Raw genomic sequence first — 27,413 nt, forward strand, 5'->3', positions numbered from 1 at the left:
TCAAAAACAGGATGTAGAATTATAATTCGAATTTGAATTACAGGAAGTAGAATTGAAATTCAAGAAGAATTCAAAGAAATTCATATACACGTCCATCTTGCCATAGTATTTTTATCTGTACCTGTTGAGAGACTCTTTAGTGTTGGAGGAAAAATCTTCAGACCAGAACGCTGCAGACTCAATGATAAAACATTTGAGGAGCGATTGAGAATTAGATGGATCAGTGAGTTTTGCATAGGAATTAATGATAACTGCATTTACAATGACTCAAAGGTATTTGATTACTATGAAATAAAAATAACATTGGAACAAAACTAATTAAACAACATTGAGGGGGTAATTTATTTAAATGTATCATTATCTGTATTTTAGAACAAAATGTAGCCTATGCAGGGTTGAGGAGTGACACTGTAAAAAATGAATCTTGTAATTTTCACAAAACAATTAAGGTGATAATTAAAAATAGTGTGTATTTTTTCTTAAGAAAATTTTGGTTCAGTGTTATAAAGAAATAAAACCAAGAGATACACTTTCAAAATATTCTTAAGGAAATGTAAGCAATTTTGAAGCTTGATTTGAGGAACTGATTAAACTGATAAAATTTAGGAAAATAAGATGACCTAATTTTAAGAGAATTCGCTCAATTGTGTAGTTTTATTTAGAGAAACCATTGTTAGTTCTCTTCATGCTTTGCATATGGCTGAAATGGAGATGAATATTGAAATGAAGTGTTGTTTAATGTGTTTTTGAGTGAAGGGAAACACTGTTACTGTATAATGTTAATTTATGTTTGACATTTGAAAGAATTTCTGTTATGTTGAAGTTTTGACTGTTACCATTGTGCAGAAGAGTAGAGCTTATGGTTAGGTTGTGAAGTGAATCACTACAAATATTATGATTATTATTTTGAAGAATGTTGCATTGTTCAATTAACAATGCTAGTGCAATAACAAGTTTGATTCTACTTGTGCCAGCATCAAACAGACTATTAACTGAATAACACAACTGAAAGTCAGATATAAAAAGGTCATTTCTGTTTACTCTATTATATATATTTATTCCAAAATCAACTTAAATTGAAAAAGCACATTGCACTAATACGATTTAATTCATCACAAAAACTACTGAAATGTTATGTAATATTGTTACCATCATTTTTTTAAAGTAGATACTGTGTAATATTTTTACAGTGTAGATGCGCGTAATGAAATTGTTATTAAATTAGAAAATTAAAGTAATTGTTGTATTACTGAGGTAAAATGTATAATTCAATTAGTTGCTAATCATATTAAAAGGAAATTGCTTTGCATTGATAAAGTAATAAACCATATGGGTAACTTATAACAGTAAGCAATTCCATTTCCAAAGTAACCTTCTTAATACTAAATGTATGTGAGATTCAATACATTCGTTCTGTTGTGTGACTGTGGAATTTCTTTGAATTGTCATGAATTTAATTCCACTTCCTGTCATTACAATCCAAATTCAACTTCCTGTGGGGCGGAGTAAATTCAATTCAATTCAAATGCATGAATTGAATGGAGGCCAATTCTGAAATTCGGGATTTTGCACAAGCCTGACTAACAGATATTAAAATAAGATTCAAACAATATCATTGCCAGTTTCGCTGTTTTCTCAATGGGAAACAATGATAATGTTTGATCAGTTGAATGCATCCTTGCTTAAAGAAAACATTACTGACCCCAAATCCAAACGATATAGTGTACATTCAGCAATTTACCTGCATATGCAATTGCAATGGTCTGTGAAACAATGCAAGACAACACATTTTAAAGCCAAGGCTGGAGTGTTCTGTTGAGGCGTGCATGAAAGAGCTCAATTTACTGTAATCTGCTGTGCTTCTGTTCATTAAAATGACAATTCTGTCATCATTTACTCCCTAGGAAGATATTTTGCAACATTGTTTTTTTTTTTTTTTTTGGTCTCCATAGAATGAAAGTCAATGGGGACCAAAAGTTATTTTGGACTCCATTGACTCTAAATGTACAAACAAAAAGTACATTATTTTGTGAAGAAATCGAGTCATACAGTTTCATAATGACATGAAAATTAGATGACGAAAACAAAACAAATTAAAGCTGCGAGCAGCGATGACGGGCCCAAGCCGGGGGCACCGCCACCCCGGTGGCATCAGCTTAACTGTGCACAGCAGGCCAATAGGCATTTAATATGGGAAAAAATAAATAAAGGGACTATGTCAAAGTCATTTGAATTCACCTCATTAACTGCAGCAACTGGTGCTGCTATGACCAGAAACCACAACACTCACATCTCTGAGATCAATTACATTTTATTCATTAATTTTATGTCAGATGATGTCAAATGTCAATTTCAAAATGAGTGCAGAATACTGTCCAAATGCTGAAGTTGTATTATCCTTACACTTCTCTTAAAAATAAATTAAGCCAAATCACAGAGACCGCAACAATGATTTTAATATCAGTGTCAGGTAAGAGTAATATGCTTGCATATAATTTATGGAAGTTTATTATAAACAGCCACTTTTATAAGATCATGTGAAATTATTATTTTTTATCCATTTAAATTCTATCAATAAATAATTAGTTTAAAGAGGTGTCATACGTGATCTTTGCAAACACAGCACATGACCTTCTTTAAAGCCCATGTTATAGAAAACAATTAAAAGTATTAGGATATCACTTTCAATTATGTGCAAATGTATTTTTTGCAGCTCAAATTTTGTAAGTTCAGAAGACCAGTATTTAATTAAAGATATAATATATGTTTTAGTTTTTTACTTATTTTTCACAATAAAGTGATAGATATTTGTGATAGCCTATATGAAATTGTTAAATTATTAAAAAAACAAGAGACAAGGTGACACACACAGAGTGAGAGAGACCCCCTCCAGACACACACACACACACACAAACACACACACACACACACACACACACACACACACACACACACACACACACACACACACACACACACACACACACACACACACACACACACACACACACACACACACACACACACACACACACACACACACACACACACACACAGATCCTGGGGGGGGGGGGGGTAACTAATTATATAAAACAATATTCTCAATGCCCTACAAATAAACTGGTTTTATACATTTATTTTTTTATTCAAACCCAGAATATGTTTAATCCTTTAATGCAGGCAAAAGCACAACATTGAGAGGTAATTTAGACAGAAGAGTGGCTCACACACACACACACACACTGTTGAAATCAGTGACACGTGTCCCCATGAGTCTGTGTGCATTCAGGTTGAAGTCCCCACCAGGCTAGAAAAAATAACACACACACACACACGCACGCACACACACACACACACACACACACACACACACACACTAGTAATGCTGAAGTATGCTGCAGGCAACTCAAATCAGCTCAGCCCATCCCCCATTCCCCCATCCACAACACATACACACAGCCACACACACACACACACACATACACACACACACACACACACACACACACACACACACACACACACACACACACACACACACACACACACACACACACACACACACACACACACTCATATGTGGTTCACTATCTTTCTGGGGACTCACCATAGACGTAATGGTTTTTATGCTGTACAAAACATTAATTCTGTCCTCCTACACTGCCCCTGCCCCTAAATCTACCCATCACACAACTTTCTGCATTTTCACCTTTTCAAAGTAACTAATTCTGTTTGATTTACAAGCTTTTGTACCCATTGGGAGGTCCCCATGAGTCTGTGTGCATTCAGGTTTAAGTCCCCACCAGGCTAGAAAACCATTCTCACACACACAGAGGCAAGTTTTTTTGCTTGAAAACTTATACAATATTGCCCTCTACTGGTCATTTAAGGGAGAGCATGTGTTGAAAAAAACACAAAAAAAAAAAAACACAGTGTGCTATATAGAATAACCAGCAGGTGGGAGTATAGCCTTATTTATGAATCAGGCACTTGTGTTCTTATTTTGTGTTTTTTAGGCTTTTGCTACGGGAACACCGTTTGAGATATCCAATAACCGTTCGCATTTTAGCATCTTCTGTATATTTACTTCATGTTGTCCGAGTTTGGAGGAGATTGAATGAATCGCTTTTGAGGAGAAGGTAAAAACTCAGAGCTCGCTTTGCCACTTCTTATTATCTTCCAACCAAATTATCTGACTTCCTGTTGGTCAGAGCTAATGACTGTAAATTAGAAAGTTGTCCGGCTCGAAATGTACAATATATATACCGAGTTTGGGGTCTGCAGATAAAAACTAACCCCCCACTTTGGACAAAAGCCACACTTCCTGGTGCCAGTTGGTGGCGCTATAACTTTGACTCACAAAAGTCATATCCATGTGATCGGCCTCTTACAACGAACACACAGCTGAAGTTTCATCAAAATGAATTAATGTATGCAAAAGTTATAACACACTTCCTGTTTCCCTTTTCTCGCCATAAATTCGTCTCTTCGCCACAGCCAAACCGTTTGAGATATCAAAAAGCTGCTCGCAATTTAGCATCCTTAGTGTCTTGACTTCAGGCTGACCGAGATTGGTGCTGATCGGATGAATTGTCTAGGAGGAGTATCGCAAATTCCAGAGCATGCGTTTTCCGAACAACCCATTATAGCTCACTTCCTGTTGGGCGAAGCTTATGACTATGAGTGCGGAAGTTGTTTGGCCCGATGAGATCTATAAGTGTACCGAGTTTCATACATGTACGTGCAAGTGTGTTTAATATATAGACCCTGTTTTTCAAGGGGGCGCTGTTGAGCCCCCCTGCCACGCCCGGGGCAAAGGCCTCTGCCAGACCCTGTTGGCCGCGCATTCCGATGTGTGTGCAAAGTTTCAAGAGTTTTCGAGCACGTTAAGTGCCCCAAAAATGCCCAAAAGGCGAAAAGATAATAATAATAATAATAATAATTAAAGCTGCGAGCAGCGATGACGGGCCCAAGCCGGGGGCACCGCCACCCCGGTGGCATCAGCTTAAAGGGTCATGAAACCCCAAAACACTTTTTTTGAGATGTAAACAGATATGTATAGGCTGCACATCATTGAAAACACTAAGGGTACTCATTAATGGTATGCATATGTGAAAATAGTTATTTTTGCATTTTTCAGAGCGATTTCTGTCTTCCGGTTTGAAAAGTTTAGTCGGAGCAACGTCACAAATGCTGACGTCGGCACGGCCTTTTCGGCCCAAGTATGGGCAGCTGGGCACATGCTGACGTCGACCGCTCCGAGCGATTCTCGATATATATTCATGACATAAAGCTCATTCAGTCCAATCCCTGCGCTGCAGTATGCATACAAGATAATTTAGTTAATATGCATGAGACAGTCACTTCTGTCAGGCTCGTCTTCCATCATTATTGTAGAGATATGGTGGGGAAGTTTTGGAAGCAGCGTGCGGAAAAGTCACGGAGGAAAGCTAGGCGTTGTGCTGATACGAAGTAACGTAAAGGGCGCCGAGCGAGCTGTAACCGGCGCCGTCTGTGGAAGCCTTTGCTACAAAGGCTCGGTAAAGTAAAATTCACCTGAGGAATCGCACGCCGAACCTGCAAGCGTTGACTATCTATGTCAGCAGTGCAAAATAACCAATCTGTAATCTGTAGGCTAATGAACAAAAGCCACGTCCTCTCCGTTTTATTTGTCGTCACAGCCATGCACTAAACCGCATGTGTTCGGGCTCTTAGTGAAACAGTGTGCTGCATATTTGGACAAATATAGATTTAGCTGCCGAGTGATAGACAGCGCGGATCGTCACGGCAATGCGCGGTCGAGACTAGCCTCAAACCCCTTCGCTTTTACCCCGATCTAGAATTACACATCTCTGTCGCATCGCATGTTGGGTGGTTCACGTTCTCTTATCACGTCGGCGCGTTGTTCATCTTGCCAAACAGCGTGCATATTTGGACAAATATAGTTTTATCACGTTTGCAAAATATTTCGTCATGCAGAATAACATTTATTTTCATTTCTCACTGAATTATGCTGGTTTGAACTTTGAAGAGCTGAATGATTTGCGATCTCTGCTGCACGCCACTCATAGCTCTCTCATTCGCTGTACTCATCCCTCATTTAATCTCACTGTGGTAAACAATGCCAACGTGAACCAAGAACATGTCTCAGAACCGCTCAGCACCTACTGACAGACACTCCCCTATTTATGCAAACATTCCCTCTTTCCACACAATACCATCCCACCTTTTCACAGTCGACCACTCCCCTTTTAACAAGCTTTTTCAAATCGAAGGTGTGAAAAAACACCGCTGCAGCAGGGGGGTTTCATGACCCTTTAACTGTGCACAGCAGGCCAATAGGCATTTAATATGGGAAAAAATAAATAAAGGGACTATGTCAAAGTCATTTGAATTCACCTCATTAACTGCAGCAACTGGTGCTGCTATGACCAGGAACCACAACACTCACATCTCTGAGATCAATTACATTTTATTCATTAATTTTATGTCAGATGATATCAAATGTCAATTTCAAAATGAGTGCAGAATATCGTCCAAATGCTGAAGTTGTATTATTCTTACACTTCTCTTAAAAATAAATTAAGCCAAATCACAGAGACCACAACAATGATTTTAATATCAGTGTCAGGTAAGAGTAATATGCGTGCATAAAATTTATAGAACTTTATAAACAGGAGAATATTTGAAAATTGCTCTAATATGCCACATGTATCACAGCAGCTGGTGCCACTATGACCACAAGCCACACCTATTATGAAATTTAAATATAGTTTTTTTTAATGCATTAGGATATAATGGGTCACTCTCAATTATGTGCAAATGCATCTTTTGCAGCTCAAAATTTTGTAAATTCAGAAGGCCAGTGTTTAATTAAGATATAGTATTTTCTTTGTTGTTTTTACACATTTTTCACACAAAAGTGATAGTTATTTGTGATAGCCTATGATATGAAGGTTAAATTATGACAATCAAGAGACAAGGTGGCACACACAAAGAGTGAGAGAGATCCCCTCCACACACACACACACACACACACACACACACACACACACACACACACACACACTCACACAATCAAAATGAAGCTGGCACCATCCCCCTACAAACAGACACACACACACACACACACACACACACACTGAGAGAGAGAGAGAGAGAGAGAGAGAGAGAGAGAGAGAGAGAGAGAGAGAGAGAGAGAGAGAGAGAGAGAGAGAGAGATTAAACATGATTTTCAACAAAACAAAAATAGTAAAGTCTAAACGGTGGGGAAAAGTTTCAAGCCACACTCATGATGTAATTTAAATATAGATGAATTCTAATGTAATGGGATATAATAGGTAATTTTCAAATATGTGCAAAGTTATCTTTTGCAGCGCAATATTTTGTATTTATTTCAGTATTTAATTCAAGGTATTTGTAGAGTTTTTTTTTTTTAAACTTATTTTTCACATTTGTATTAGCCTATGATATGTTAGGGTTCAATTATTACCATCGGGAGAAAGTCACACACACACACACACACACACACACACACACTGTAGAAAGCTGCAGGTATTAATCAGCCCATCCCCCCTCCACACACACAGACACACACACACACACACACACACACACACACGTCTGGTTCACTATCTTTTTGGGGACTCAGCATAGATGTAATGCTTTTTATGCTGTACAAACCATATATTCTGTCCTCCTACACTGCTCCTACCATAAACCTACCCATCACACAAAACTTTCTTCAAAAGAACTCGTTCTGTTTGATTTATAAGCTTTTGAGTCTGTGTGCATTCAGGTTTAAGTCCCCACCAGGCTAGAAAACCATTCACACACACACACAGAGGCAAGTTTTTTTGCTTTAAAACTTATACAATATTGCCCTCTACTGGTCATTTAAGTTAGAGCATAAGTGTTGGAAAAAAAAAAAAAAAAAAAAAAGTTTGATATATAGAATAACCAGCAGGTGGGAGTATAGCCTTATTTATGAACCAGGCACTTGTGTGCTTATTTTGTCTTTTTTAGGCTTTTGATAAGGGAACACCGTTTGAGATATCCAATAACCGTTCGCATTTTAGCATCTTCTGTATATTTACTTCATGTTGTCCGAGTTTGGAGGAGATTGAATGAATCGCTTTTGAGGAGAAGGTAAAAACTCAGAGCTCGCTTTCAACTTCTTGTTATCTTCCAACCAAATTATCTGACTTCCTGTTGGTCAGAGCTAATGACTGTAAATTAGAAAGTTGTCCGGCTCGAAATTTACAATATATATACCGAGTTTGGTGAATGTACATAAAACTAACCCCCCACTTTGGACAAAAGCCACACTTCCTGCTGCCAGTTGGTGGCGCTATAACTGTGACTCACAAAAGTCATATCCATGTGATCGGCCTCTTACAACGAACACACAGCTGAAGTTTCATCAAAATGAATTAATGTATGCAGAAGTTATAACACACTTCCTGTTTCCCTTTTCTCGCCATAAATTCATCTCTTCGCCACGGCCAAACCGTTTGAGATATCAAAAAGTTGCTCGCAATTTAGCATTCTCAGTGTCTTGACTTCATGCTGACCGAGTTTGGTGCTGATCGGGTGAATCGTCTAGGAGGAGTATCGCAAATTCCAGAGCATGCGTTTTCTGAACAACCCATAATAGCTCACTTCCTGTTGGGCTGACGCATAACTTAGAGCACGAAAGTTGTTCAGCCCGATGAGCTCTATATGTGTACCGAGTTTCATATATGTACGTGCAAGTGTGTTTGATTTATAGAGCCCATTTTCAGACCCCACTTTAGGGGGCGCTGTCGAGCCCCCCTGCCACGCCCGGGTCCCAGCCTCAGCCCGGCCCTGATGGCCGCGCATTCTGATGCGTGTGCAAAGTTTCAAGAGTTTTCGAGCATGGGAAAGGCCCCAAAAATGCCCAAATAGTCGGTAAAAAAAATAATAATATATAATAATAATAATAAAAACCCTTAGAAGAACAATAGGGCTCTGCGCCCTTTCAGGGCTTGGGCCCTAAAAAAAGAAAAATAATCCTTAGAAGAACAATAGGGCTCTGCGCCCTTTCAGGGCTTGGGCCCTAATAATAACAAATAATCCTTAGAAGAACAATAGGGCTCTGCGCCCTTTCAGGGCTTGGGCCCTAATTAAAGCTGCGAGCAGCATTTAGCGGGGTTCAAGCCATTTAAGGTCTTTAAGCATTTGACGCCTTTTGCATGAAAGGCTTTTAAGCACTGAATGAATTTGAGAGATATCAGGTGAAATGAAATGATTAACTGACAAAATATGATTATAAATATTATAGTAGTGACTTTATAAAGTCTAAATATTAATTATAGAACAATATTAATCAATTGTATGACAAAATTACTATTTTACTTTGCTAACATGACAAACATGTTGCTAGGTGGTTGCTAGGTTGTTCTTGATGGTTGTTATGGTGTTGCTAGGCAGTTGTTAGCTGTCACAGATGGTTACTATAATGTTTATAGAGTTCTTACTATGTTCTTTGCCTTATTTAACACTTAGCTAATCACTGCTAGCATGTTGGAAGTGCTGTTTGCTAGCATGACAAACAGACAGACACACACACACACACACACACACACACACACACACACACACACACACACACCACCTATTTTTTTGAAGTTTTGAGTTTTCATTCAGGATTATTAGGCTTTTGAGCATGTTTTACCACACCTATTCTCTAAATGATCCTGTTATAGCTACCCAAAGTGTAAAGGTCAACATGTTTTTGATAACTATTGATCAGGAGAGTCCAGAGAATCATACTGCTGTGGTTTGGTTCCGATCAGGCAAAAAAAACCAAGGACTAGTTTGCAATACGAGGTTTTTAACATAATTGTGAATATTTAAATAAAGATTTGATTGACAGTACTGGTTATAGAGGCAAAGTTGTTCAGTATGAGAAGATCTATCATAATATATGCATATTATGTGGCTGTTTTAACCCCACCTGATTACAGAGATGGAAAATACCATTTACAGCCAATACAGGCAATTCACCATAGGAATACATGGTTTTCAAAGCTTTGTAACACTTATAGCGCCCCCTATACTCCGATCTCCATAAAACATTGCATGTGTCTTCAACATGTTATGCCACATATACCCAACAATTTTCGTGAAGTTTTGAGTTTCCTCTTAGGATTTATAGGCTTTTGAGTGTATTTTGCCACGCCTCTTTTCTAAATGGCTCTGTTATAGCCATCCAAATGCAAAAGATCAACTTTTTTTGATAATTATTGATCTAGAGAGTCCAGAGTATTGTCCTAGACTGGTTTGGTTCTGATAGCGCAAAAAACCAGGGACTAGTTCGCAAAAGTAGGTTTTTAACATTATTGCAAATATTTATTTAACAATTTGATTGACCGAAATGATTCTAGAGGCAAAGTTGTTCAACATGAGGAGATCTATCATATGATATGCATATTTTGCCGATGTGTGCAACACCACGTGATTGCAGAGCCATAAAACTCGTTAGCGCCAACTAGTGGCCGATTTCTTTCAAAATTCTTACAGACCTCTAGGACCATGAGTCAAACATGCCTACTGAGTTTCGTTCCGGTCGACCTCCGTTAACCCTGTCTAATAGGTGCTCAAATTTCATTGGCCAATGGCGGCCATGTTTTTTTAGATACGCCAATGTTCTCATAGACAGACATGGTACCTTGGGCCAAGACACTGCTTACCAATTTTCAAGTCAATCGGACTAGCGGTCGCGTGGTTATAGCCCTTTTTGTGTTTTTTCCATGTTATAGCGCCACCAAGTGGCCAATCGTCGCGATTTTTTTATCGTGACCAAAGACTGAGCCCATACACATGTGTACCAAGTTTGGTGAAGATATCTCATTTCTTGCTGGAGTTATAGCCTCTTTAGTAAAATAGGCTCCGCCTTAAATGTACATTTCCACGCCCCTTTTCGTTCATGAGTCAAAATTTCAACTTTTTTTTGATAATTATTGATATTCAGACTAGACCGAACATTTTGGCACTGGTTTGGTTCTGATATGTCAAAAAACCAGGGACTAGTTCGCAAAAGTAGAATTTTGACAAAATTCAAAATGGCGGAAAAATTTGCATACCGGAAATGAAATCGGAGATATACGTTTTGTTTGCCAAGGTCTCAGCTTTCCAATGATATAAGACACTTGACCCTTAGAATGAAAGGTTTAGGAGTTATGAGCCATTTCGCGTTTTTGGTTGCTGTAGCGCCACCTATTGGCCAATCTGGCTCATAATTTGATAACCTCTCCTCGATTTTTGGACTACCTATTGACAAAGTTTGAAGTCTCTAGGATTTACGGTTTGGTCTGCACGATGAGTTTTACGGCAGAATAATAATAATAATAATAATAATTAAAGCTGCGAGCAGCATTTAGCGGGGTTCAAGCCATTTAAGGTCTTTAAGCATTTGACGCCTTTTGCATGAAAGGTTTTTAAGCACTGAATGAATTTGAGAGATATCAGGTGAAATGAAGTGATAAACTGACAAAATATGATTTTAAATATTATAATAGTGACTTTATAAAGTCTAAATATGAATTGATCAGGAGAGTGCAGAGAATCATACTGCTGTGGTTTGGTTCCGATCAGGCAAAAAACCTAGGACTAGTTTAGAGGCAAAGTTGTTCAGTATGAGAAGATCTATCATAATATATGCATATTATGTGGCTGTTTTAACCCCACCTGATTACAGAGATGGAAAATACCATTTACAGGCAATTCACCATAGGGAATACATGGTTTTCAAAGCTTTTTTACACTTTTAGCGCACCCTATACTCCGATCTCCATAAAACATTGCATGTGTCTTCAACATGTTATGCCACATATACCCAACAATTTTCGTGAAGTTTTGAGTTTCCTCTTAGGATTTATAGGCTTTTGAGTGTATTTTGCCAAGCCTCTTTTCTAAATGGCTCTGTTATAGCCATCCAAATGCAAGAAATCAACTTTTTTTTGATAATTATTGATCTAGAGAGTCCAGAGAATTGTCCTAGACTGGTTTGGTTCTGATTGCGCAAAAAACCAGGGACTAGTTCGCAAAAGTAGGTTTTTAACATTATTGCAAATATTTATTTAACAATTTGATTGACCGAAATGGTTCTAGAGGCAAAGTTGTTCAACATGAGGAGATCTATCATATGATATGCATATTTTGCCGATGTGTGCAACACCACGTGATTGCAGAGCCATAAAACTCGTTAGCGCCAACTAGTGGCCGATTTCTTTCAAAATTCTTACAGACCTCTAGGACCATGAGTCAAACATGCCTACTGAGTTTCGTTCCGATCGAACTCCGTTAACCCTGTCTAATAGGTGCTCAAATTTCATTGGCCGATGGCGGCCATGTTTTTTTAGATACGCCAATGTTCTCATAGACAGACATGGTACCTTGGGCCAAGACACTGCTTACCAATTTTCAAGTCAATCGGACTAGCGGTCGCGTGGTTATAGCCCTTTTTGTGTTTTTTCCATGTTATAGCGCCACCAAGTGGCCAATCGTCGCGATTTTTTTATCGTGACCAAAAATTGAGCCCATAAACATGTGTACCAAGTTTGGTGAAGATATCTCATTTCTTGCTGGAGTTATAGCCTCTTTAGTAAAATAGGCTCCGCCTTAAATGTACATTTCCACGCCCCTTTTCGTTCATGAGTCAAAATTTCAACTTTTTTTTGATAATTATTGATACTCAGTCTAGAGAGAACATTGTGGCACTGGTTTGGTTCTGATATGTCAAAAAACCAGGGACTAGTTCGCAAAAGTAGGTTTTTGACAAAATTCAAAATGGCGGAAAAATTTGCATACCGGAAATGAAATCGGAGATATACGTTTTGTTCGCCAAGGTCTCAGCTTTCCAATGGTATAAGACACTTGACACTTAGGATGAACGGTTTAGGAGTTATGAGCCATTTCGCGTTTTTGGTTGCTGTAGCGCCACCTATTGGCCAATCTGGCTCATAATTTGATAACCTCTCCTCGATTTTTGGACTACCTATTGACAAAGTTTGAAGTCTCTAGCATTTACGGTTTGGTCTGCACGATGAGTTTTACGGCAGAATAATAATAATAATTAAAGCTGCGAGCAGCATTTAGCGGGGTTCAAGCCATTTAAGGTCTTTAAGCATTTGACACCTTTTGCATGAAAGGCTTTTAAGCACTGAATGAATTTGAGAGATATCAGGTGAAATGAAGTAATAAAATGACAAAATGTGATTTTAAATATTATAATACTGACTTTATAAAGTCTAAATATGAATTGATCAGGAGAGTGCAGAGAATCATACTGCTGTGGTTTGGTTCCGATCAGGCAAAAAACCTAGGACTAGTTTAGAGGCAAAGTTGTTCAGTATGAGAAGATCTATCATAATATATGCATATTATGTGGCTGTTTTAACCCCACCTGATTACAGAGATGGAAAATACCATTTACAGGCAATTCACCATAGGGAATACATGGTTTTCAAAGCTTTTTAACACTTATAGCGCCCCCTATACTCCGATCTCCATAAAACATTGCATGTGTCTTCATCATGTTATGCCACATATACCCAACGATTTTCGTGAAGTTTTGAGTTTCCTCTTAGGATTTATAGGCTTTTGAGTGTATTTTGCCACGCCTCTTTTCTAAATGGCTCTGTTATAGCCATCCAAATGCAAGAAATCAACTTTTTTTTGATAATTATTGATCTAGAGAGTCCAGAGAATTGTCCTAGACTGGTTTGGTTCTGATTGCGCAAAAAACCAGGGACTAGTTCGCAAAAGTAGGTTTTTAACATTATTGCAAATATTTATTTAACAATTTGATTGACCGAAATGGTTTTAGAGGCAAAGTTGTTCAACATGAGGAGGTCTATCATATGATATGCATATTTTGCCGATGTGTGCAACACCACGTGATTGCAGAGCCATAAAACTCGTTAGCGCCAACTAGTGGCCGATTTCTTTCAAAATTCTTACAGACCTCTAGGACCATGAGTCAAACATGCCTACTGAGTTTCGTTCTGGTCGACCTCCGTTAACCCTGTCTAATAGGTGCTCAAATTTCATTGGCCGATGGCGGCCATGTTTTTTTAGATACGCCAATGTTCTCATAGACAGACATGGTACCTTGGGCCAAGACACTGCTTACCAATTTTCAAGTCAATCGGACTAGCGGTCGCGTGGTTATAGCCCTTTTTGTGTTTTTTCCATGTTATAGCGCCACCAAGTGGCCAATCGTCGCGATTTTTTTATCGTGACCAAAAACTGAGCCCATAAACATCTGTACCAAGTTTGGTGAAGATATCTCATTTCTTGCTGGAGTTATAGCCTCTTTAGTAAAATAGGCTCCGCCTTAAATGTACATTTCCACGCCCCTTTTCGTTCATGAGTCAAAATTTCAACTTTTTTTTGATAATTATTGATATTCAGACTAGAGAGAACATTTTGGCACTGGTTTGGTTCTGATATGTCAAAAAACCAGGGACTAGTTCGCAAAAGTAGGTTTTTGACAAAATTCAAAATGGCGGAAAAATTTGCATACCGGAAATGAAATCGGAGATATACGTTTTGTTCGTCATGGTCTCAGCTTTCCAATGATATAAGACACTTGACCTTAGGATGAACGGTTTAGGAGTTATGAGCCATTTCGCGTTTTTGGTTGCTGTAGCGCCACCTATTGGCCAATCTGGCTCATAATTTGATAACCTCTCCTCGATTTTTGGACTACCTATTGACAAAGTTTGAAGTCTCTAGCATTTACGGTTTGGTCTGCACGATGAGTTTTACGGCAGAATAATAATAATAATAATAATAATAATAATAATAATAAAAATCAGCACAAATACAATAGGTGTTCAGCACTTCGTGCTTGAACCCCTAATAATAATAATAATAATAATAATAAAAATCAGCACAAATACAATAGGTGTTCAGCACTTCGTGCTTGAACCCCTAATAATAATAATAATAAAAATCAGCACAAATACAATAGGTGTTCAGCACTTCGTGCTTGAACCCCTAATAATAATAATCCTTAGAAGAACAATAGGGCTCTGCGCCCTTTCAGGGCTTGGGCCCTAATAAAGTGTACATGTAGCAATTTATCTGCATATGCAATTCATAAATAGCCATGTGAAGCAATGTTAGATATTCACAAGGGCCAAAAATCACATGGGAGAATCATAAAAGAGGATTGAAATGATAACTTTGTCAGTTCTGTTATTTTATCAATGAGGAAGAATTATAATTGTTTTATGGCTTATTACTGAATATTCTGATGGAACAGGCAAATAAAATAGTCAGGAACTTCCTGTACTTCATTTTTAATAACCATAACAAGCAACAATATTAAACCTTGTAGCAAATATGTTAAGCTTGTGTATCTATGCCATGGAATAATAACCAACCAAAAATCAAAGCAACATTAGCATATCCAAACCTTTAAGTTTATCTAGTACAGAGCATCCATGAATTCATCAGTCTGCTTCAAACAATTAAGACTGGTGAAGATAAAACAACAATCCTTTAAAGGTTGTTTTAAGAGGAGTCGGATAAGAAGAAAAAGAGCAGCATTCTTTCAATAGCAGCTGTCCTGTTTCTGTAAGCTTAATATCAGAAGTGCTCTAATAACAACATTCCTGCCCTCCATCCCGCTCTGCTTCAGGTCAGATCTAGCGCTCATGGGCTCAGGAAGAGGAACTCATTTCTCCAGCTCAGTGAGAACTCAAGGACTTGGACCTCGTTCTATTTCTGGTCTGACTGCTATATATAGAACATTTTCTACTTTATAAGAGGAGGCCGGAGGAGGAACGTGGGATGTGAAGGGATCAGATGGATAAAGAGTACTTGGAGAACTGTGGGTCAAACTCACAAAACTTATCCTGACAGCATTTAAATGAATTAAGGGAAGGAGAAGCTCAATGAGAAATGAATGAAACAAATCACTGAATAATTTTGGCTTAAAATAAAACCGTTTTATAATGATACATTGAAAATTCTCTCAGTGACAACATGAAATTAGGCTTGACCCTAGTTAGTTTTGGCCATATTTTATATACATGCACTACTGTTTAAAAGTTTGGGTCAGTAAGATTTTTATTTAATGTTTTTGTAAGAAGCCTCTTAAGCTCACCACAGCTGCATTTACGTAATCCAAAATATAGTAATGCTGCAAAATAATTCTGAAATACTATGACCGGTGTACTAATACAACGGTCCTGAATTCCAACAATTTGTAAACTGCTTTCTGTCAGTGTCACCATGGCGTCACTATAGCGGAACAAAGACAACGAATGTGGCAGAACGGTGGTATAACTCAAGCTGCTCATGCCATAATATGAATGCCCATGCTTCCCCCAGGCCTGTGCAATAACACTTTGTTGAAGCCGCTGTGATCCTCTGTAATGAATCTCTCATGAGAGCATGAGGATGTTCACACGCTCATATCCAGAAATGCTGTTGTGTTGTGCCTGTGTAGAGCGATTAATGTGTTTCTGAATGTAGACAGTGGCTAGATTTAATGAATCTAATGATGAATTTAATGCTTTACATGTCCTAAATTCACCTCACACAAAATAAGACAACATATTTTACAGCCAAGGCTGGAGTGTTCTGTAGAGAAGTGCTCCCCATTTACCGTCATCTGCTGTGCTTCTGTTCATTAAAAGAGCAGCCCATTTAAAAATGAAAAATCTGTCATTATTTTAGTTTTTTTTTTGTCTCCATGCAATGCAAGTCAATGGGGAAAGGTTATTTTGGCCTCATGGCAAAAACATGACAGTAAGTTAATAATAACAGATTTTTTTTTTGAGTGCACTATTCTTAAAAGGTGAAGTGTGTAATTTATATGCCAATAGTTGCACTGTACAAAATCATAACGATTAGTATACATTTTTTAGGACTGCGTGAAACAGAAGTAGTTATAGTCTTTTCTTCTTTATTGTGAAATATATCTAAGTGAAATGGCTCCTCAAGCAAGAAAAAATGTGGGGCGGGACTTGAATTAGTCCATCGGAGATTGATTGGATCACTGGATGGTTGTGGTTTGCTATTGGTTGATCTCATTTGAGTGACAGGTTGTCCCGCCTTCAGGCTGAAAAACATATCACCAGAGAAGAGAGAGGGGAAGTTATTTTGATTAAAGATTACAAGGGCACAAATTAAAAATCCTTTATAATAAATACTGCAATATATCCTTAAAGGGTTACTTCAGCGATTAGCATATGGCTTTCTATCAGTAGAAACCCTGGATTATATTCGAATGACCGTGCTCCAGTCTAGAAAGCACCAAATTCAAAAATAATTTCACATTTCTACTAGATTACTGACCCAGTTTAAATACAGATTCATCTTCCCAGCGCTGAAGTACCCCTTTAAAAAACAACAATTGTTACTTTTGATTTCATGGTGTCATTAACATTGAAAGAAATGACGCGCTTCACCTTTAATGCTCTACAGTGCTGATATAACAGATATTTGTTGTTGGAGAGATCTCAATGTTTCAAGTGCATTTGAGGTAAAAACAAAAAAAAAAGTCCATCAAAGGTCTGTGGACCTTTACGGAAGGAGTTCATTGGAATAAGAGATAACTGATAATACGGTTGGGAATAGCCAGTTTGGTCACCACGTCCACAGCTTTGGTGCCCAGGACGGTCCTCAGGGTGATACGGCTGAGCTGCTGCAGAGAAAGAGGGTTACCTGCAAAAACACACAATGTAACAACATTAAATACTTAAATCAATAACACTGATGCAATGCAATTCATTCACACATAAAGACGGTTTTGAACAACATGAGGGTGAGTAAATGATGACAGAACCTTTTTGGGTGAAAATCATCTTTGGTGGCCATCCTTTTACAACCACATAACATCCCCTGTATGTTGACATTGCCTTCCATAGAAACCAAATAAAAAGGGACAGATAAAAGAAAGCATTCCAACAGATAAATCCGCACTTGATACAATTTTAAACATGGGCATTCAAGACCTCCTGTCATATAATATAAAACAGAAAATCTGAATGTTTGCATTCTCAAATTCCTTTTTTTCTTTTTTTCCTTTCAGTTTCTAAGTGGCCAGGGAAATATTTATATGCTCCTAGGACACGGTTTCTCATTAATGTGGTTTACAATCTGAAGAGGGGCACTGTTGTGTATGGATGGGGTTGTGATGTACCTTGCGGATGAGACTAATGATGGATTCCAGGCCAATGCCAGAATCCAACTTTTAATCTCATCATCATAAACTTCATGAAATTGTTTACATCATCACACCCAAAACATCCTGAGCAGCACCTAGGCAGCAGACCTGGCAGTAAATCACTGCAGCATGCACTGAAAAACACAACCAGGGCCAGGAAATCACTGTAACCACAACACTTAACATTAAAAAAACATATTTCATTTTTAGGGTCATTTTAAAGATAAGTGAAAGCATAGAGAACATACCAAACCAATACACTTTGAATTGATTCTGAATTGATGCAACACAAAGGCACAGATTTTGCTTTTATATTAAGCCATGAGCACCATCTGCTGGACACTTTCACTACAGGTTCTATTTTACTTTTTTTCTTCAAAAAATTAAATAAACACCATCTAACAAATAAAACACTGATCAGGCATAACATTATGACAGGTGAAGTGAATAACACTGATTATCTCTTCATCACAGCACCTGCTAGTTAGGCAGCAAGTGAACATTTTGTCCTCAAAGTGGATGTGTTAGAAGCAGGAAAAATGGGCAAGCGTAAGGATTTGACAAGGGCCAAATTGTGAAGGCTAGATAAGTCAGAGCATCTCCAAAACTGCAGCTCTTGTGGGGTGTTCCCGGTCTGCAGAGGTCAGTATCTATCAAAAGTGGACCAAGGAAGGAACAGTGGTGAACCGGCGGCAGGGTCACGGTGGCCAAGGCTCATTGATGCACGTGGGGATCGAAGGCTGGTCCGTGTGATCTGATCAAACAGACGAGCTACTGCGGCTCAAACTGCTCAAGAAGTTAATGCTGGTTCTGATAGAAAAGTGCCAGAATACAGTGTACCACAGTTTGTTGTGAATGGAGCTGCATAGCCGCAGACCAGTCAGGGTGACCATGCTGACCCCTGTCCACTGCCGAAAGTGTCAACAGTGGGCATATGAGCATCAGAACTGGAGCACAGAGCAATGGAAAAATGTAGCCTGGTCTGATGAATCACGTTTTCTTTTATTTCACATGGATGGCCGTGTGCGTATGGCCACACCTCGCAACTTACAAGACGAAAAGGATCCGCTGCTAACATCTTGGTGCCAGACACCACAGAACACCTTCAGGGGTCTAGTGGAGTCCATGCCTCAACAGGTCAGGGCTGTTTTGAGACCAACGCAATATAAGGTTAATGCCTAATGTTATGCCTGATCAGTGTAAAAATGTGATAGGCGATCAAAATAGACCAGAATTTTACATTTTTGACTTTCATTTTATGTCAACATTTTTATTTTATTTTATTTTATTTTTTTACAGTTTATTTCCACATTTATTTATTTATTTTCAATCCTGTTTATTCAGTATGTCTTAAAAAACGTAATGAATGGAAACCATATAACATATCCTACAACAAATGTAGTCCATTTCAAAATGTAATTTGAAGTGCCCCATTATGCTTTCATGTAATATAGCTGTTTGTGAAAGTAAAAGGTCTGCAAAAGTTCAGTTTCAAAGTTCAAAGTGCACGATAAATGGGGTTATTGTCTCCAAAAAGAAAGGACTGATTCTGAACTGCCTTAAACGAGTTGTCAGTAATTCCAGTCTTACTTCCTGCTTGAACCCAAGTGCGTTTGCAACAAATTCACATAATGCCTGTGGTCTTTATTGGCTGCCCGTGAACAAAGACGCCATTGTTATCACTGTTCGTATCACTGTGCATCAAGTGCTGAGGAAGCTTCCAGACCTGAAATTCTGATATGATAATGGCTGTTTCGTTTAAGACACGTGCTGTAGGCGGTAGACCAATCAGAGCAGACTAGACTCTCGAAAAGGAGCCGAATCCTTGATCAAACCGTTTCATACACTGTTAAAAAAAAAGTGGTCATGCTGCAATGTATATTATTAGAAAATGTGTTTTTTTTGTGTTTTTTTGACCTCAGATGCATGTAAACCCAAAACAGGAATTAAGAACCTTTAAAATAACCTTAAAAACAGTAATAAAAACAGTAATAGCTATTTTAATTTGAACTCACTCTCATAAAACTGAAGGCAGTGAGCTGAGGCCGTATCTGGCTTTGTGTGGTCGACTGGCTTCCTATCACATTTGTCTCTGGCATAAATGTTGGCTCCGAACTCCACTAGCAGCTCAATCATGTCCACATTGTTGGACCTGGCGGCGTGATGCAGAGGCGTCTCGTGTAGCCTAGCAGCGTTCACTCGCACACCTGCACACAGGCATGTCAAAGGACGGCTCTTTTGAATTTATATAAAATATTTCAACACACTGTGCTTCACAGCTTCACTTTGGTGATTTGAGATTTAAACTACCTTCTACATCTGCATATTCTGCAATGTTTGCACAGATGACAGAATATTTCAGTCTCACAGCTCATGGGATCTGCGGTTACCTGCATTCAGTAGCACTTTGACACACTCCAGGTGTTTGTTGGCACACGCCACATGTAGAGGAGTACCATAGTACAGGTCATAAGCCTCCAGACTGGCTCCTTTAGCAATCACTAACCTCACACAATCTGCATTACCTGCAAAATTATATGACATATACACACATTATATGAAAGATAGACAATTATTTCACTCAAAAAGTTAAGTTTATCAAAACAATTCATAATCAGTGAATGTGTACAATTATCTGACTAATCCTTTGAGACTACAGAAATTGTAAAAGGTCAATTATTGACCTTTTACAAAATTACGTAAATGAATAAAAATTGACAAAATAATTCTTACTCTATAAATTTGTAAAATTACTTCATAGATTCTATAATACTACAGAAAAATATAATATAAAACTATTTTTGATAGTCTGAGAAAAATCAATAAAATAAAATAAAAAGTTTAAATTTAAATACACTACAATTCACACCAAACCAGCACACCTCCCATGCAGGCCTCATGTAGAGGGGATGTGGTGCGTGAGGTAAGTGTGGGGTTGACTTTTGCTCCATACTCCAAAAGAAGCCTCACACACTCAAAGTTCCCGATAGAGCACGCTTCACACAGGGGAGTGCTGCCGTCCACGTTCCTTGCATCAACCTGCAACACAACCCCAGAACCATTTAAAAGCCAATGTCGGTTTTCAGATGTCAGTACTTACAATACTCTTGTGTATGTCCCAGGCCTTTTTTTAATATCTGTATGTGTATGCATGGTACCTGAGCCCCTGCGTCCAGCAGCAGTCTCACACACTGTGTCTGTCCGCGTGCAGCTGCCTCGTGGAGGGGAGTGATGGAGTCCACAGCCACAATATTCACTGAAGCTCCACTCTTGATCAAACTCTGCAGCACTGACACATGACCCTGATATGCAGCCTTATGAACCTCTGTCCTCTCTGCCCAGAAACCTAATAGATCCACAAATATTTAATCAAATTTAACTCAGGCACTCAAAATATCATATTCTACTCTCATATTCTATTGATGGGTGATATATTATTATGGTCCTAATTTTAGTTTATGTGGTAAAACTTGCATATTTAGCAATATATAGGTCAGATGTGAAGTTAAAAACATGACAGGTAAATTGGTGTGGTGGTTCAAGAGTTAAAATATTTTTTCATTAATCTCTTAATGTTCATGATTTATTGCTACAAACACACATTATATATATATATATATATATATATATATATATATATATATATATATATATATATATATATATAAATACACACACACACACACACACACACACACACACACACACACAGGAAAATAAGTATTTGAACACCCTGCTATTTTGCAAGTTCTCCCACTTAGATATCATGGAGGGGTCTAAAGGTTTCTGGCCTGTTGCGAAAAAAACAAAACGGAATTTGAGCTCCCTCCAAAGATTCTCTATTGTGTTTAGGTCTGGAGACTGGCTAAGCCATGCCAGAACCTTGATATGCCTCTTACAGAGCCACTCCTTCCTTGGTTATCCTGGCTGTGTGCTTCAGGTCATTGTCATGATGGAAGACCCAGCCTCGACCCATCTTCAATGCTCTAACTGAGGTTGTTCCCCAAAATCTTGCAACACATGGCCCCGGTCATCCTCTCCTTAATACAGTGCAGTCGCCCTGTCCCATGTGCAGAAAAACACCCCCAAAGCATGATGCTACCACCCCATGCTTCACAGTAGGGATGGAGTTCTTGGGATGGTACTCATCATTCTTCTTCCTCCAAACACGTTTTGTGGAATTATGACCAAAAAGTAATATTTTGGTCTCATCTGACCACATGACTTTCTCCCATGACTCCTCTGGATCATCCAAATGATCATTGGCAAACTTAAGACAGGCCTGGACATGTGCTGGTTTAAGCAGGGGAACCTTCCGTGCCATGCATGATTTCAGACCATGATGTCTTAGTGTATTACCAACAGTAATCTTGGAAACGGTGGACCCAGCTCTTTTCAGGTCATTGAACAGCTCATCCTGTGTAGTTCTGGGCTTTTTCACCTTTCTTAGGGTCATTGAGACCCCACGAGGTGAGATCTTGCATGGAGCCCCAGTCCAAGGGAGATTGATAGTCATGTTTAGCTTCTTCCATTTTCTAATGATTGCTCCAACAGTGGACCTTTTTTCACCAAGCTGCTTGGCAATTTCCCCGTAGCCCTTTCCAGCCTTGTGGAGGTGTACAGTTTTGTCTCGTGTCTTTGGACAGCTCTTTGGTCTTGGCCATGTTAGTAGTTGGATTCTTACTGATTGTATGGGGTGGACAGGTCTTTATGTAGCTAACGACCTCACACAGGTGCATCTAATTTAGGATAATAAATGGAGTGGGGGTGGACATTTTAAAGGCAGACTAACAGGTCTTTGAGGGTCAGAATTCCAGCTGATAGACAGGTGTTCAAATACTTATCTGCAGCTGTATCATACAAATACATAGTTAAAAATCATATATTGTGATTTCCAGATTTTTTTTAGGTTAAGTCTCTCACAGTGGACAAGCAACAATGACAATTTCAGACCCCTCCATGATTTCCAAGCGGGAGAACTTGCAAAATAGCAGGGTGTTCAAATACTTATTTTCCTCACTGTATGTATGTATAAATAATAACAAAAATAAAACCAAAATTCTATAACATCATTATTTATATAATGAAGTTATAGAATTTTGGTTTTAATTTTGTTATTATCAAGACACTTTAAATAGTTTTCTCAGTCTGTTCGGGATTTAAGATACAAAACTATGTATTTATATGTACTAAAAATGTATTCAAACTAAAAAAATTTTTATAGAATAAAGTGATATATGTAATGAACCGATCTAATTATTTTTAAAGGAAATAATGCACTTGGACACAAAAATATCCACGTCATGTCATTGAGGCAATTTACATATTAAGCCAAATTATTATGTACATTAAGAATTTACGGAATGAATATCTTTGAACCATGTCACGTACGCTACCGAATACAGTTGTATAACATTCAAAATAACACTAGGGTCGGGTGTGAAATGAATTAACTATACTATATCCGTCAACAGGACGGCACGCTGTATGGACATTGCTGCGGCAAACATGCTTTCCGAATCCTCCTGGACTTACCGATGTCACCGAAAAAATAAGGTTGTGCTGTTTCCACTTCCATCTCCGGTTTAGTAAAGTGATGGACAGTAACACTGAAACTAAACCCAAATCGCAAGCTAACAAATTAAAGCAGGAATCCTGCTGTTTAGAAATGCGGTGTGCATATCACGTGATCTGTTCTGTTTTGGCACTTGTTATGACGTTTTACTATGAAGGTTGGGAATTGTAGTTCATTGTGAATGTAGCGAGGCATGTCAGTGCATTTAACCATTACAGACACAGGGACTCGGCATACGACCAGATAACACTTTACAATAATTAGGAACATTAACAATAAATAATCCTTTACAGACAGAAATCAATAGCTTAAATTCAAGTCCTATGGACCTATTTTCAGGCCCACCTGGTTGACAACCAAAGGCAATATAACTGTATTAATAGTACATTTACACTGCAAAATATTTCAAGGCAAAGTAACACATTCTTCATTAAGACACAAACAAACAAACAAACAAACAAACAAACAAACAAACACACACACACGCACACACGCACACACACACACACACAAAAGGATAAACTCAGCAGTTTTATGTCACTCAGCTCACAGCCATTAAGACTTTACAAACTACTGTCCATTATAGCCATCTAAATAAAATGGGTCTTTGGGAAACATATTTATGATTTATAAGTGAGGTAATCAATGATGCGCTGTGAAATATCCAGTTTGGGGACCAACTCCAGAGCTCTGGTGCCCAACACAGTCCTTAAGACGATACGGCACAGCTGCTGCAGAGACAGAGGGTTACCTTCAGAATACAGAGAACAGCAAATTAACAATAAGATATAACAATAATCATATAGCTTCTATGCCGATTGTAGCATACTCTCATAGTGCAGCAAACAGAGATTAGCAGGAGATTCAGGTTTTGTGTAATCTCTAGGTTTGTGACCCATATTATCACTTATGTGGACATCTCCACCAAACTCCACCAGCAGGTCCACCAGGTCTTCTCTCTCGGCTCTCGCCGCATGATGCAGTGCCGTCTCATGGAACTTGGTGGCATTCACCTTTGCACCTTTAAGAGATTGAAAACATAACCATGTAGAATGATCTAAACTAGTGCAAAATAAAATAAAACAATAAAAAGTGCCTCACCTGCATTAAGCAGCAGTAGGGCACAGTCAAAGTGAGCTTTAGCACAGGCAGCATGTAATGGCGTCCCGAAGTAAATGTCAAAGGCCTCCAGAAGAGCTCCCTTAGCTATCATAAGCTTCACACAGTCTAGGTTACCTGCACAGAGATGCACTCTTCATAACCATCATGACAAAACACACACGTTTAAAAACAAAGTATCCTCCTCATGGCTCTCACCTCGTATACAGGCCTCATTGAGGGGGGAAGCCGTGAGGGCGGTCAGGGAAGGGTTAACCGATGCTCCGTGATCTACCAGCAGCTTGACGCTTTCTATGCTTCCAGCAGCACAAGCGTGACAGAGAGGAGTACTTCCATGGATGGTGCGCACATCCACCTGCACACACATGCTTTTATGTGGCTAAATAATAGACTTTTAATTCCTATAATTGTCTCCCTAAAAAGTGTTTAAAATATTTATTTTATATATTTATTAATCGTTTTATCTAAATAAGGGCACTGAGCCACTGCCGCCCCAATGGAAGGCCAAATTCCCTTAATCATTCATCACAATGAGTAAAACCACAGAATATAGTTCTGATGTGCAGCAAAAGATTGTTGAGCTTCACAACACACAGTAATGGATTCTAGTTAATACCAACAGATAAAAAAATCAAAACCTGACCGCCTCTACTAGAAATCTTATAATGGGCCGTGGTTGGATCTTCCATCAGGACAACAACAATCCAAAACAAACATCAAAAACAACACACAAATCTGTCAATGAACACAAAATGAAGCTTCTGCCATAGCTGTCCAAGGCCCCTGACCTGATCCGAATTGAAAATGAGTGGGGTGAACTGAAGAGAAGCACCAACATGGATCTGTGAATCTGAAGGATCTGGAGAGATTCAGTATGGAGGAATGTTCTCTGATCGCTTGTCAGGTGTTCCCCAAACTCATCAGGCATTTTATTAGAAGAATCAGAGCTTTTATCTTGGGAAAAGTATTTAATAAAAGGGTGCCAATTGTGTATTGAAAAAAAAGGCATAATTTATTTCATAATGTGATTTACCCCCCATTTTCAATTATTTTACTTCAATGAAATGTTCGATTTTTGTAAATAACAGATCAAAAGGAGAAAAAAATGCCGATTTTTTTTTTTTTTTTTACAGCCATATTTGATCATTTACCAGGGGTGCCAACCATTTTGACCACCACTGAATATGAATAGCACTGATTACACACCTGGTGCCGTAAGTAACCCACCTGAGCGCCTGCCTCCAGCAGTATTTTAACACAGTTTGGATGGCCTTGGATGCAGGCATCATGAAGAGGTGTGAAGTTATCCACGGTTATAATATTAACTGTTGCTCCTGCTTCTATCAGCTGCTTTAACTGCAGAGCTCGACCTAGAGACGCAGCCTCATGTACCGGCGTGCGGTCAGCCCAGTGACCTGGAAATGCACTTTACTGTCATTTATTTTCTATTAGGCTTCAATAGATCTAGTTCCCCCTTCTATTACACAGAAATGTTAAGCAATTTTAAGGAGTCTTATGTATCAAAATACTCACCAATATCACCATAAAAAGTTGATCTGGCGACGGTCATTTCCATAATTACATAAGCCTACCTGGCATTCAACAAATATTATTCATATAGCACGCGAAGAACATGCTGACCAGGGGCCTGTACCATGAAGCTGGTTTAGCAGGTTATCCAGATAAGTTTAAGCTTAGTTTGTGCTAATCCTGGGTTTTAGGTACCATTAAAGTGGTTTGGCTTTTAGCTGTGTTCATCGCCATAGTAACTTACACTCCACGGCTAACCTGCTCCAGGGCAGGTTATGTTCTGGATAAGAGATCTCAACCTGAAATTGGGCCAATCAGCTGTGAGTAAATTGACACACCTCTGATGCAATAAAGTCACTCCCCCTGTTTCTACTTCAAATTAAAGGTCACTACATAGCAAATGTTTTTAAAGACTAAAGCGTCTGGCTTTTACCCATGCTTATTTATAAAAATAATAATTTTTAATGATTTAGATATAATTTATGTAATTATTATACCCTTACTTAATTACACATTTATCATTTTAGTTAATCAATCATTAATAGGCACTTTGTTAAAATTAATATAAATAGCCTACATAAAGTCATACAAATATGATTAAAATCAATAAATAAAGCTATTTAAAAAAAGAAGTTTACTGAGCTTAAATGTTCAATTTTCTTTATCAACTAAACTAACTTGCATTGACATATAATATTGTTTCTTTAGTTGTCCTCTTTCATAGACAGCTCTTTTCTTCTTGCTGTGTAATTTTTTTTTTAAATTCTTAATATTTTTCAATCATGTAATAATCTGCAGAAGAGAGAAATGAATCTCAGTTTCGCTGATCCACAGCGTGTGATTGGCTGTTCACTGCTGATGTCACAGCTAAACTCCTGAACTCAGGATCAAAGCCTGACTTGACAGAGCGAGCTGATGATCAGCATCATGGGACCAACAAAGCCAGAATAGATTGGTTTGGTTTTGTCAACTCAAAACTAA

At 38.4% G+C, this 27,413-nt stretch overlaps 2 protein-coding genes across 5 annotated transcripts; both read right to left on the minus strand.

The window, feature by feature from the left end:
* Positions 1–15,320: 15,320 nt before the first annotated feature.
* Positions 15,321–23,882, minus strand: asb13a.2 (ankyrin repeat and SOCS box containing 13a, tandem duplicate 2). 3 transcript variants are annotated; one of them, XM_067427306.1, is made up of 7 exons: positions 23,744–23,882; positions 21,367–21,554; positions 21,091–21,247; positions 20,599–20,733; positions 20,224–20,415; positions 17,451–17,706; positions 15,321–17,101 (listed from the first exon to the last, which is right to left on the minus strand). In XM_067427306.1, exons 1-6 carry the CDS (start codon positions 23,784–23,786, stop codon positions 17,579–17,581), a joined length of 843 nt encoding a protein of 280 aa, XP_067283407.1. In that variant the 5' UTR covers positions 23,787–23,882; the 3' UTR covers positions 15,321–17,101; positions 17,451–17,578. The 3 variants fall into 3 exon arrangements, with proteins under 3 accessions (XP_067283407.1, XP_067283408.1, XP_067283409.1); XM_067427307.1 differs by having other exon boundaries at positions 17,338–17,706; XM_067427308.1 differs by lacking the exon at positions 20,224–20,415.
* A 495-nt stretch (positions 23,883–24,377) lies between these two features.
* On the minus strand, positions 24,378–26,547 carry asb13a.1 (ankyrin repeat and SOCS box containing 13a, tandem duplicate 1). Of its 2 annotated transcripts, none has more exons than XM_067427305.1 (6): positions 26,436–26,547; positions 26,130–26,317; positions 25,101–25,257; positions 24,885–25,019; positions 24,613–24,804; positions 24,378–24,514 (listed from the first exon to the last, which is right to left on the minus strand). In XM_067427305.1, exons 1-6 carry the CDS (start codon positions 26,476–26,478, stop codon positions 24,426–24,428), a joined length of 804 nt encoding a protein of 267 aa, XP_067283406.1. In that variant the 5' UTR covers positions 26,479–26,547; the 3' UTR covers positions 24,378–24,425. The 2 variants fall into 2 exon arrangements, with proteins under 2 accessions (XP_067283406.1, XP_067283405.1); XM_067427304.1 differs by having other exon boundaries at positions 24,394–24,534.
* Between the last annotated feature and the right edge of the window lie 866 nt (positions 26,548–27,413).

The sequence above is a fragment of the Pseudorasbora parva genome, chromosome 20 (genome assembly GCF_024679245.1).
Source record: "Pseudorasbora parva isolate DD20220531a chromosome 20, ASM2467924v1, whole genome shotgun sequence".
In the NCBI taxonomy this organism is placed as follows: domain Eukaryota; kingdom Metazoa; phylum Chordata; class Actinopteri; order Cypriniformes; family Gobionidae; genus Pseudorasbora; species Pseudorasbora parva.